Raw genomic sequence first — 13,271 nt, 5'->3', positions numbered from 1 at the left:
TCTTCTGAATTTTTTATGAGGGGGCTGGAAATCTATACACATCATCAAAAAAAAAAAAAAGTTTGTATGGCCGTAAACCCACCGACATATTGATAATTTCTATTCAAGTATAAAACAAAATACTGTTTCACCATCAAGGTCTTTTTGGTCCTCAATAGTTGTGTCTCCAAGCAGCTATCTGCTTATTAAGTTTTTTTCGCTCTGCCCCGAGGACTTCAACAGAACGTTGCGTCTCTCCCTGGAAAGCTATATTCAAAAGATAAAGAAATACATTTAAAACAAATTTAAAATAAAATAAATTATAACAAATGAAAAGACACCGTTTGAGTGACCCGCGAGCAGATGCAGATCAGCGCCATCTTGTAGAGATGATTCCACACCTCCAACAGACAGCTGCAGAAAAAAAAAGAAAATGAAAATGAGTTTTCACACATTAATACATTTTCCCTCTGTAAAAAATAGTAAAATAAACAAACATTAAACACTAACCTTGGTTGTTAGTACCCAAGTTTTCATCAACATCCAACACAGCAACCCCCCAAGTGACCTAACAAACAAAACCTTTAAAACGGTATGCATTAAAACAATTTCATTAGGAATAGTATAATGAAATAATAACTCACCATTCAGAGAATCCATAGGTACTACACAAACACAAAACACAAAACTCCTGAATCTGTCACACTCTCACATTGCTGCCTGGCCACATGCCTATTAAGATCACCCCTGATTCGTCTATGCCTGTTTAACCTAATGAAGATTTTTCTTCTTGATCCCCCATCAGATGCCAAAAAAGCGGTTTACCATATAGTCAAGACTCAATGTGTTAAGTAACTGAGACATGACTGAAAATAAAAATTACACACACCTAATACGACGCCTTTCTTTAACTTAAACAGTATGGGTTTGTTTCTTATGTTGAACAATGCCAAAGGAACACTAAGATAAGTTTAAGGGACAAAACCCAGTTGTTGAGGAAAACATGTTTTGGCTTAAAAGGTGTCATTTGTGGAGCATCGCCAGGATTCAGAGGTAGATCCAAAACTACAGGGGGCATGAGAGTAACAGACAACCGTCACTTTTTACACCAATTTCTTAAATAACAATGCAAAACATAGTTTTTGTTCACATTTCTTCAGTTTGTTGTCTAGTTTAGATTTAAACAGTTTAGCTAACATTCAGTCACATGGTCCTTTAAGTTTGCACTTACCGAGCTCCACTGGCAAAACACCTGTTGGCCGGTGAAGATGGCCTTTTAAGGGCCGCCCACAGGAAGTGGAAGAGACCAACAGGAGATTGAGAAGGGGGGGCTTTTATTCAGTTTCCTTTTAAAAAGGTTATTTTTGTTTAGCTTTGTTATCATTTTTTGAAAGAGAATTTGATCTGTAAATAATATATTTTGATAGTTTATGTTTAGGATATCGTAAAGTCAGATGATAAATGTTGTCTCGTTAATCAATATCCCCCTTTGGTCTGTTTAGTTGTGTTGGATTATGTTGCAGCTTTAGTGTCCTCACTGCTTAGCCAACCTCTTTTGAGTTTGGTACCCTCGTTGTTGAAGCTCTTTTTTTCAAGTATTAAGTTTCCTTCTTGGCATTTTGTTAGCACATTTCTTGAATTTTATTTTTGAACAATTTTTCATATTTACATCTTTGTCCTCTTGACTTTTTGCATGGTCACTGACACAGCTCATGGCCCAGTTTAGTGGTGAGCCAACGACTCTCGAGTTTGCCCAGATCTGGGACTTCAGATCACGGGGTTTCGGGTCCCCATGGCCCAGCTCAACTGGATTTGGCAGCCTGATGTGAGCGTGAACACGGCTGGACACCGAACTGGGACTGAACACAGCCTCCAAGACAAACTGAGGATGGTTTATAGTGGAGTCAGACATCAGCAGTGGGAGAAAACAGCCTGTAGAGCCAGAACATTTTCATATCAAAACTCTATGAAATGAGGATTTATGACCAAAGCAGAGGTGATTGTGGAAAGACAAACCAAGACAGTTTAGTTGAGTTTTATTTAGTTTATGTAAAGTTTGAATGAAGCGTGTTTTGCAGGTTGGTTAAGCTCATCTTAGTTCGGTAAAAGAGGGAAACTTTAATTCAGAAGTGGTATTTTCAGATACCTGTTTCCATCGCAACAAACATGGCTGAAAATGTCCAGTTGTGTTGTTGAGAATATCCGCTGGTTTCAGTTGAACTGTCTTAAACACTGTTCTCTGTCTTGACAACCGTGGAGCAACCTCCTCCACGTAATATGAGACGTATTGTAGAAATGTTGATATGACACTTAGTACACAAATCTAACAGGCCTCTCATATCATACCTGACGGTTCTGATGGTGTATGTTTTTATTTGCAGAAAATTTGAGCAATCCAAGTGAAAAATTACGCCGTCTACGTGTCGCTCCATGTGGTCCCAGAAGTTCAGTCGTTTCAAAAACAACAACAAAAGCTGTAATTCAGGGGAAAACGATCTATCTGCCGCCTTCTGCATCATAAAACAAAAATGGATGAGGCTCGACTTTCTTTCATTTCTGGCAGATGATCGCAATTTTTGCCCGCCTGCCTTCTTTGTACCTTTTCACATCCATGATTACTGTCGGGTATGCGCCGAGGCAAACATGTCTATTTGGAAACCAGAGAACTCAGGGGAGCTGAATTCAGTCTGTGCAGGTGAATTACGAGAGGAGGCTCTTCAGGCACCGACGGCCCTTTGAAGATCCACTTTTGAGTGCGCTCTCATCAGCGGGAATGCATTCACAGTTTGCAGGCATGAATCAATGCTCGCACACAGGCGTAACAAGGCTTTTAGTCTGGAGTGTCTCATGTACAGCCCGTGTGCTAGAATGGACTCAGAGGGAGCGTCTTCACAGGTCAAGTTTGATTTTACACCTTGAAACGACGAAGCTTTTTTCTGTCACGCATTGTACAGCATGTGTAGGCTGGAGAAACTGTTCCCGTTCCAACATCACAAATCCAGGTGTGTTACTGATTTTCTCGGTTTGATGTAGAAGAATTGACCTGCACAGAGCCTTGAGCTGTGATCGACCCCGTCAGCACATTCAGGATGAAGTGATGGTAAATGACGGACTTGCATTTCTAGAGAGCTTTTTCAGACTATGGACCACTCAAAGTGCTTTACATCACTTGTCACAATAACCTATTGGAACACATTCATACACTGACAGCAGAGGCTGCTCATCAGGAGCAGTATCTTCTGAAATGATACTGCGACATGTAGGCGGGGAGTTGAAACAGCGACCTTCAGATTCCACTCTACCTCCCGAGATACAGTGAGTTGGCGACTGTGAGGCAGTACTTATCACCCGACATCACTAACACTCCAGTGGCTGATGATCTTGTTAGAAACTTTTGGAAAACACTGGCAGTTCATCAATAACAAGTGGTTTGGGAATGTTTGGCCATAGACCTGCAATGATCAATTGCAATCATACATCAGAGAGTACTCTAAAACCAATCAAGTCTCTCTTCAAGAGAACACTTAAAACTCTTGACAAAAAAACCTATACATCAGGGCATGTGAGCGGAGCGTGCGAAATATAGTCGGAGCGCAGAGCGGGTTTTAATCCAAAGGCCAGAGCGATGGTTCCGTTTCGCTCCAGTTCCGTTCCGATACCGCTCTCCACGAGTCTAGGGCATGCACAAGTCCACACAGACTCGCGTGTGCCTTCAAGGAGGTCATTCGTTGAGAAATGGAGTTTGTAAAATATTTCGAAAAGTAAACAGACAGGTCATATAGGTGCAACGTCAGGAATTGCTCCCTCTATTAAATTTGAGCGAGCGTGGAGCGATTTCACCGGAGCTGAATGAAGTTTTAGGTGAGCGGACAGCGGTCTTTGAGCGGAGCTGTCTGGTACAACTTTGAGCGACGCCGCTCTGCTCCGCTCACATGCTCTGCTATACATTACCATTATTATAAAATTATTTATAAGTACAAAATCTTGGACTTTGATAGCTACCAGTTGTTTTTGGATGTCTGCCTCATCTTTAAGGTTTTGAATGGACTAGCCCCTCCACTACTACAGGCCTTTATAAAGAAAAAACATTCCAGAGTAAACACCAGAGCACTGAGTAGAGGAGACTGTGATGTACAACGGCGCAGGACTAAATTTGGCCAAATGGTGGTATCCATCAGAGGAACACAGTCTTGGAACACACTGCCAGCTCATGTCCGAAACTGTGACAATTACACCACCTTTAAAAAGACCCTTAAACAGTGGTTGAAAACAAGCCAGACCTGCTCTCATGGGTAACCTCTTCGTCTTTTCTACCTTTTGTATGGATTTTAACCTTTATGTGAATCGGGATTTATTTTGTGTAAAATTTCTACATGTTATCTTTTTCTCTCTCCCTCTTTCCTTTTTTTTTTTTTTTTGGGTCATGGTGCATTGTTTGTATGTTTTGTAATACCTGCCTTAGGACGACAGATGAAATTTAGCAGTTATGCTAACTCTGGCATATTTACATATTTTTGATGCTCTTTGATATGTTAATTAATATGCATTGTCCTAATCAAATAAATAAATGAATAAAAAAAATTCAACTATTGTGAGAGCAAAAAAACAAACACAAAACAAAGTCAAAGTTCTCTGATTCCAGCATCATGTGATTATGTTCTGGTGTGTTTCCTCCTCTATGACAGTAAACTGAATATCTTTTGCATTGTGGACATTTTGTTTTGGGTTGTCATCTTGGGATTCAGGAAAATATAGGTAACTTTTTCACCATTTTCTGATATTTTAAAGGTCAAATAACTGATCAGTTAGTCCAGAAACCAATCAACAGATTACCGGAGTGCTGAAATTAAAAGTTAGTTGCAGCTCTGTCTCGCATATCATGTGCCGTAAGAGTCAAATGGTTTTGTCTTTTAGATTTTTAGTATTTTTGTGCCTTTTAAGATTTGTTCTCCACAGTTTCCTCCATTGTTGTGAAATGTCTGGCGTCTCATTTTTTATTTTCCCTTGTTGGTAAAAACCTAATAATCAGCTGAGTGAACATCAGAGAAACATAATACCAAAAGAGGGTATGGATCACTTTATTTTAAAAAGACAGGGAAGGATAATGTTTTCGTTTTGTCACAGATTCAAAACGCCAGTCTTAACACATCCTGAAACTTGGAGTTGAAAATGAAAGTTAACGTGTGTGTGTATGGAGACGTTTGTGACCACGTGGAAAGTAACAATACAAAAAATTATATGTTTAAAAATGAATTACACCAGAGTCATTCAACATTTTTAGTGAGACTGTGAGTGTGATGACAGCGAAGAAATTAGCTTCTGCCTGTGATGTTACTCAAATTACGTTTGACTGATAAGCATCCATTTACATGGAAGTCATCATCAAACCATTAAGCTAATCGTTATTGATTGACACTCGACTAATCTACTTTGGCATTGCTTCCATTTATTTTGTTTTTGTCTGAAGGAGAAGTTGAAGCTCCACCAGGTCTGCCTGCAACATCTGCCCCGCTCAAAGCTCCACTGTGACACAACATGAAAATGAATGTAAGCCACCGGGTTCGAGGCTTTTATCCAAAACGCCTCATAGTAGCGTCACTGCACTCATTTGTAGCTTTGGTGGTCACAGTGCATGAACGGGCATGAGATGCAGGCCGAGTCTGAGGAGGTGATTTTCTGCCTCCTTTGGTGTCGAGGATTTGTCTGGAAAGCAGAATTTGATGCTCTCTCACTTGATGATTCCTCCCACGTTGCATACTGAAGGAGGCTGCTGCACACTCACTTCAACGGTAGATAATTTGTCAGACATGAGTAACTTTAAATAATTCATGTTTTCATGTCACGCAGTGGGATAATTTGACATTTTCCACAGGAATCACATTTTCAGACAGCCTGAATGCGTCGCTGCATCTTGCCTCTCGTCTTCAGCCTCTATCTACTATCCCCTCCTCTGTGCTCCAATGACATCGAGAGGACGGCGAGAGGAGCTTGTTGAGGAATCCAACATTTTCCCATTTCAGCGTGAGACAATCCACAGGGTTAATAAGCGTTGCAAGGTGCTGCTGGCGAAAGAGAAGGGGAATCGATAACTCGATAGAAGGTGGTCAAGACAAAACAAGGTGTCCAGCTGCTCTGGTGCAGTTGAAGTGATTGAATCTGATGTGTTTTATTACAAGTGCTGGTGTGCTGCTCTGTGAGGCCTCAGGGCCTTTCACCCCGACGCCCTGCAAGACAAATGCTATCTATCCTCGAGCGCTGATAGGCTGCTCTAACCTGCACCTGGAATCTCCCCAGGGCTTCCTCTGCCTTCAGGTTGGAGTCAAATTTACTCTCTTTCTGTTAGCAGCACTGTTCTTCTATTATTTAAGAGGAAAAAGAGATGGTAATATTTTATTTAGCCGTATAAAAAGACTATAAATAAGCGCGTATTATGTTGAATAATGGTCTGCATCTTCTAAAGATGGCAGATTTCCAATGCTTGAGTGAAGTTTTTAACTCGAGTGTGCCCACTATAAATTTTAATCATGACTCAGTAACAGCCATCCGCTCCCATCTTTTAAACTACCGATGCCTGAGATGAGCAGTTAGAATACCAGGTGGGCTGTAACTGGATTCGACCGGGGCAGGTAGACAATAAATTCAATCGCTTTTGCAGGCCGCATGTCCATTCGTAAACATATTTCAGGTTTTGTTTTGTTGTTTCCTAAAGGTGTAACTTTCACCCTGTTGCAATTCTGGTCAGGTTGATTCTTCATGTTTTCCACTGAGATGGAAGAATCGTGTCAAAACAATGTAATTCATGCTGCTGCTGAGGCCGGCCTCCACCTCTCCATCACCACTCAGTCTTCACATGATTCACCTGCTTCATCATTTCATCACCACCACCAGTGCCTGGACTCCTTCCACCAGCACTCGTGGAAGCTAGGTTTGCGCTGATTTGCTTCTCCATCATCGGTTTTACCTCCAAGTGCCCAAGGGTGACGTCTCGGGACCAGAGCCGACCCGTGATGACCCCCCATCTCCCCCTCAAACAAGTACTGGACTCATGCCTGTGCAGGAAACCAGAGAGAAAGGCGTTTCTAAAAAGTCTGTGTGTGTTCAGCTCTCTACATAGTTTCTCTCTGCATCCGTGTTTCTACTTTGAGACGTGTGCTTTCATTTTAACTTTCAGCTGTTATGGGCGTCGCGTTAAGTTTCTGCTGGTGCTAACCAACACGGCCTGTTTCCATGCCAACTCACCCTCACCCAGTTCATTAACTTGCAAATTTCCAGAACCTGGTGGAAAAACAGGCTCAATTGGTATCACACAGGTAGAAAACTGCACAGAACTACATTAATACTACACAGAACTACAATTATACCACACAGAACTACAGTAATACTGCACAGAACTACATTAATACCAGACCAAACTACATTAATACTACACAGAACTACAATTATACCACACAGAACTACAATTTTACCTCACAGAACTACAATTATACCTCACAGAACTACAGTAATACTGCACAGAACTACATTAATACCAGACCAAACTACATTAATACCACACAGAACTACAATAATACTGCACAGAACTACATTAATACCTCACAGAACTACAATTATACCAGACAGAACTACAGTAATGCTGCACAGAACTACATTAATACCACACAGAACTACAATTATACCTCACAGAACTACATTACTACTGCACAGAACTACAATTATACCGGACAGAACTACAGTAATACTGCACAGAACTGCATTAATGTTACAGAGAACTACATTAATACTGCACAGAACTACAATTATACCAGACAGAACTATAATACTATGCAGAACTACATTGATACTGCACAGAACTACATGAATACTGCACAGAACTACATGAATACTGCACAGAACTACAATAATACTGCACAGAACTACATTGATACTGCACAGAACTACATTGATACTGCACAGAACTACATTATTACTGCACAGAACTACATTAATACTACACAGAACTACATTAATACTACACAGAACTACATTAATACTGCACAGAACTACATTGATACTGCACAGAACTACATTATTACTGCACAGAACTACATTAATACTACACAGAACTACATTAATACTACACAGAACTACATTAATACTACACAGAACTACATTGATACTGCACAGAATTACATTGATACTGCACAGAACTACATTGATACTGCACAGAACTACATTATTACTGCACAGAACTACATTGATACTACACAGAACTACATTAATACTACACAGAACTACATTAATACTGCACAGAATTACATTGATACTGCACAGAACTACATTGATACTGCACAGAATTACATTAATACTGCACAGAACTACATTAATACTGCCATAACTACATTAATATTGCACAGAACTTTAGAATAAACAACTGGGTGATATGAAAAAGCTTTCTAGCTGAATCTGCAGAGCTTTGTAGTCGCATGTATCCACAGGAGCGTCGTGTGACGTGAGGGCACGCACTGCTTCCCAGCTTTACACGCCTGACCAACACACACGACGACGACCACACACAAACTTGCTGGCTGCACCTGATTGGACGAACACCACTCATGGGTTGCTAAAATATAATTGCTCTTTTCAGGACAGCTGGACACAGGATAACTTTCAAAATGTTCATTGTCAAAAGTAAGAAAACTACAATTAAATTTGATTTCATGTGTCATTTCTGATGACATGCCATCACTATCGGTACTGAACTTACTGCAACGTGAATCTGAACATTTCAAACAATCCAACTGATGATAGGAAGGAAGTATATTTTTTCCCTCATTACTCTCAGTAAATGTAAAACAACGGACAGGAAACAAACACAGAAACAATGTTTTGTCTTGATTCTTCTTCTTTTGTCGAGCCTGGCAGCTCCTAACAGGAACACTCAAGTCCTTTGGCAATAGATCCATCGCTGCAGCACAGTGTTTTTTAATAAGCTTGGACTTTATGAATCACACCATCAGATGCATTTATGAAATGCCAATTGTATTCTCACAGATGGATGGATAGGTTTAATTTTTCTGCCTCGGCAGCGGAGTGCAGGCTTGGATCTGCAGCTTCGGGGTAATCGCTCAGTCTGGCTGCTGACAGGCACAGACAGATCCTTTGATTTTCACCCCGTTTCATTTCCCCCTGTTCATTTTCCAATTAACCAATCCCAGGTCCACCTGCACTGTGGGACAACGGTTGTAAATTATTTCTCCTCTCTGTCCAATATATCACAGCAAATGAGCGCTGAGAGAGTAGATGGAAAACCTCCAGCTGTTAACAACAAACTGATCAAGTGGAACACAACGTCTCTCGAGCATCTTATCACGTCTCACCTTTACACAAGTACACTGTGGTCAATGAAATATTAACCGCCAGTGAATGTAAAACGACATCAGGTGACAGCAGAGCATCAGTGATTCACATCAGGCCAAATGTTGATCCATAAAAAATGATGAATGAAGGGCAGATTAGAGACATTTTTATCAGCGAGGACAGCTTGAAGGCAGCTACTGACTGATGAAGTTTAATGCTGCCTTTGAAAAATAAGAAACTAATTAGTGATGAGATGTGACCTTCTCTGCTCTGTGAACCCAAATACAAAACTCACATTTTTTACTAGATTAGAATCTCTTTTCTGTCATTAAAAACTCTCTTCTTTAACGTCTCTGCTTTATGTTTTTGTTGTTATTGAACTCACATTTCAATTAACTTTGAATTGTCCAACCTACATCCTGTAACTGTAACAGTTTCCATTCAAAGGTTGCACACGTTCGATTCAAGTTAGTTCCTGTAACTTTATGCAAATGTTCCAGAAGATCTGAGGAGATTTCAGAATTAATGGGGCGCAGGTAACTCTGACACATCATGGCAGCTCATTTGTCTCTTCTGCTCTTCCAAGTCTTATATTTATGAGGCTCTCTGGTGGATTGAAGGCCTGAAATGAAGAGTGGCAGCATGACATGAAGCCTTTTGAAACCTCCTACTGCAAGAGTTCAGAATAAACGTTGATATGTTGAAACTTAACTTTCTTTAGTTTCAGTTTAACGTTGCAACAACACTGCACGTGCTCTGTTTAGGATTAGGAAAAGATCATATTTTGGCTTTAAATGTCTGGTTCTGTCGCCACAAACAGCTGAAAAATGTCTCGACTGCTCGTTTAAAAACAAAATGTTGAAAATGCCGTGTTGAACAGTGGTGTCTCGCTTTTCTTTTTCCAAAACCTCCACCGCTTAGCTTAGCAATTAGCCCACATACATGTAATGTGAACCTACTCATATTGATATATGACACACATATACATATATAAATGTATTTACATCTAATTGTAGAAATGTTGATATGTGACATGTACACATTTGAATGCATGCATGGTTTGCAGAAAAAGTAAAATGCCAACGATTTACTGTGGCCACAGGGCTGAAAACTACCTGACATCAAGTGGTAGAGTACACGAGACACGCGGCTATAAACACGTAGCCAGCGAGACCATTATACAGTGTGCAGGGCATGTGCTCCTCTCCTCCACATCAGTTCTTAGTGGTCTTAAAAAGTGGTCTTCTAAAAACTTTGTTTTTCCTTATAATTGCACATGATGTCCGGCTGCACACAGGCGAGCTCCGTTGGCGCACCGTGCTGTGCCCAAACAGGCATTTCCATGGCGTTTTGGAAGCCAAAGATGTTTTCTCACTTTTTCTGGAGACCAGGATTTACTTTTGTGATGTCACAATCATCTCGTTATACACAGGTGTTGAACTGAAGTGAGCAAATTGAACAATCCTTCCTCAGCAGAGGAATACGATTTAATATGAATTTCATGTATTATTGTTGTAAGGTAACTAGCTAAAAGTTGTGAAATTCCTAGTTAGCATGAATAAACTTGGTTCCAAATTACGGTATAATTGATCCTAAATAGCAATCTGGACACAGAGAAACCCGTGTAGATAAATGAGACCCACCAGCACCTGGTCCAGGAGCTTCGTCCGGATGATGGTCGGCTCAAAAGGAAAGTCGGGAGCTTTTCTGCTCCGAGTTAACATTTTCTCAGCTCGAGGTGTTCAGAGTGTTCCGACAAAAACACAAGGTGCAAAAAAGCTTACTGCCGATAGAAAACAACAACCTTTTAACTTGTCATAAAAGTAGATATAAGACAAAAAAATGAATACAAGAATTCACACATATTGTTCATCATGTACGTTGACATAAACTGTTTGTTTATGCATATTTTTAAGTCATTAAAGTTGTTTTTACATCATTAAATGTTATTTCAAATCATCTTAATTTGCATTTGTCCATTCCCCTTCAAATCCTTGAGATCCATGTGTTGCTACCTGTGTATATCTTTGAGAAAAGCTTTGTGTCAAGTAGATTTACCCACTTTACTCTTCACTGACTTCACTGATGTGAGCGTCAATTTATCTTGATCTAGTCAATTATCTCCTGAATTTTAAAGATGGATCCAGGAACATACAGTCCGTCAACACTGGCTCTCTCCGTGCGTGTGGATGTATGTAGCCGTCGCAGCAGCCATCTGTCGAGCAGCCTGCGAGGTGAGATGATGGAGGAAGAGCGTCAGAGAGGCTTCTAATGAGGCAGAAAAACAGTGACGGAGCAGAGGTCGTGTGGAATGACCCCGAGGAAGGACACATACAGCGACCTCCATCTGGACGCCATCGCTCTGGCTGCAGCCGCTCACCTGGAAAGCTCCATCTGGTGGTGGAGAGAGCTGTGGCTGGACTCCACCTGTGTGCAGTGACACTGAGGACAGGAACATGGTACACGTCAGTACGCGAACGCTTCGGGAAAACGTGAGATTGATTTCAAGTGTCGGTTGGTTCACTTCAAGGTCGACCAGTTTGACGTAGCTCAACATGTCCACATGCATCGACATGTTTAATGCATTTCTTTTTCTTGTGGTCGCTCTTTCTTCATTTCAGACAATCACACATTATCAGGAATGGAAAAAGGGTCTCTGCTTTCGGTGTGTGTGTGTGTGTTTTGTTGATGTCAAGTGGGTGTTTACACTTCAAATGCAGTTGGTCTTTGTATAAACAGACGACTTGACACGCAGTTTAAGCGGAGGTATTCCTGCAGACTACTGTATACTGCAGATAAACACCTGATGCTATCACCAACACAGTGCTGTGTTTGCGCGTCCCTTCATTTCCTGTGCCGCTGCTCTCAGCTTTTATCTGACCAGCGACATTATTTAAAACGAGCTATAAACAAGCGCGGCGTCATTACCGGCGGCGGTCTGGCTCCTCCGGCACGTCCCCCCCTGGTCTGAGAGGCAGATTATGTTGTTGACACAAACAATGTGAAGATTACGTTCAACACAGGCACCAGGAGGGCTTCTGGCTTACATGAGCAGTCGGGGTGAATCTGGGTTCACCCGGAGCGGAGTTTAGTTCTAACAGACTGATGCAAGCGGTAATATCCAGCCTACGTCTGACCTACATATACTGTACATACACAAGAAATAATGGAGAAACAGAAACGGGTGGGAGTTTGGGGTGTGCTATCTCATCCTCCAGCCGCTGTTTATGAGATGGCGGTGCAGTCTCCTTCCATCAGCGGCGAATCAGCGAGGAGAAGACTGCAGCGGAACGAGCAGGCTTGAGGCGGTGTTTCTACATTTACAAGCGTGAAACCACCGGATATTTTTAAAAGACTTGTCGGGACATTTTCTGGCCGTGTTTGTGGTGACAGAGCCAGGCATTTCACGCCAAAGGATGAACTGCTCCTGACCCCAAGTACACGGTTTTTCTGCCTAACCCTGACGAGAGCGTAAGCACAGTCACAAATGTGTCACGAATTGAATTGAAAACTGAATCGTGAAAGTTAATAGTTTCAACATGTCCGTTGTTCGACCGATACACTGCCAAAAACGAATCCAAATACCAAAACGAGTGAAAACGTAGATTGCCAGTGACTTCCAAAATGTACAAATACGTTGTTACAGTACTTCAGTAGATTTTTCAGGCATCCGTACTGCATCACAAGACTGTTACACTCTTAGTGTCTCATATCTGCAGATACCCTGCAGCCCTCTGCCTTGATTTTCTTATTTTCTCACTATATTGCTGTTCGGGATGTTTTGCCAACCCTAAATGTGTCTATTTGTCATCCTGGAAATGAGACTCAATAATAACTTTGATAAGTCTTTGTGGTGCATTTAAGAACAGCTCAGACAAAATCCATCTGAACACAAGTTTATAATTTTGGATAATAATAATAATATGACGTTAGGTTCAGTAACTATAATGCTAAAT

At 41.1% G+C, this 13,271-nt stretch overlaps 1 protein-coding gene across 1 annotated transcript in view; it reads right to left on the bottom strand.

The window, feature by feature from the left end:
* LOC115593830 (uncharacterized) overlaps positions 1-11,890 on the bottom strand; it is a 37,322-nt gene extending 25,432 nt beyond the window's left edge. Inside the window, exons 1-3 of the mRNA XM_030437514.1 lie at positions 11,840-11,890; positions 11,696-11,757; positions 7,800-8,353 (exon numbers count right to left, since the gene is read on the bottom strand). Of these exons, the coding sequence (XP_030293374.1) occupies positions 7,800-8,353; positions 11,696-11,757; positions 11,840-11,890 (667 nt within the window). The remainder of the gene's footprint in view (positions 1-7,799; positions 8,354-11,695; positions 11,758-11,839) is intronic.
* Between the last annotated feature and the right edge of the window lie 1,381 nt (positions 11,891-13,271).

The sequence above is a fragment of the Sparus aurata genome, chromosome 13 (assembly GCF_900880675.1).
Source record: "Sparus aurata chromosome 13, fSpaAur1.1, whole genome shotgun sequence".
Classification (NCBI taxonomy): Eukaryota; Metazoa; Chordata; class Actinopteri; order Spariformes; family Sparidae; genus Sparus; species Sparus aurata.
This window is presented reverse-complemented; position numbering and strand designations above follow the sequence as displayed.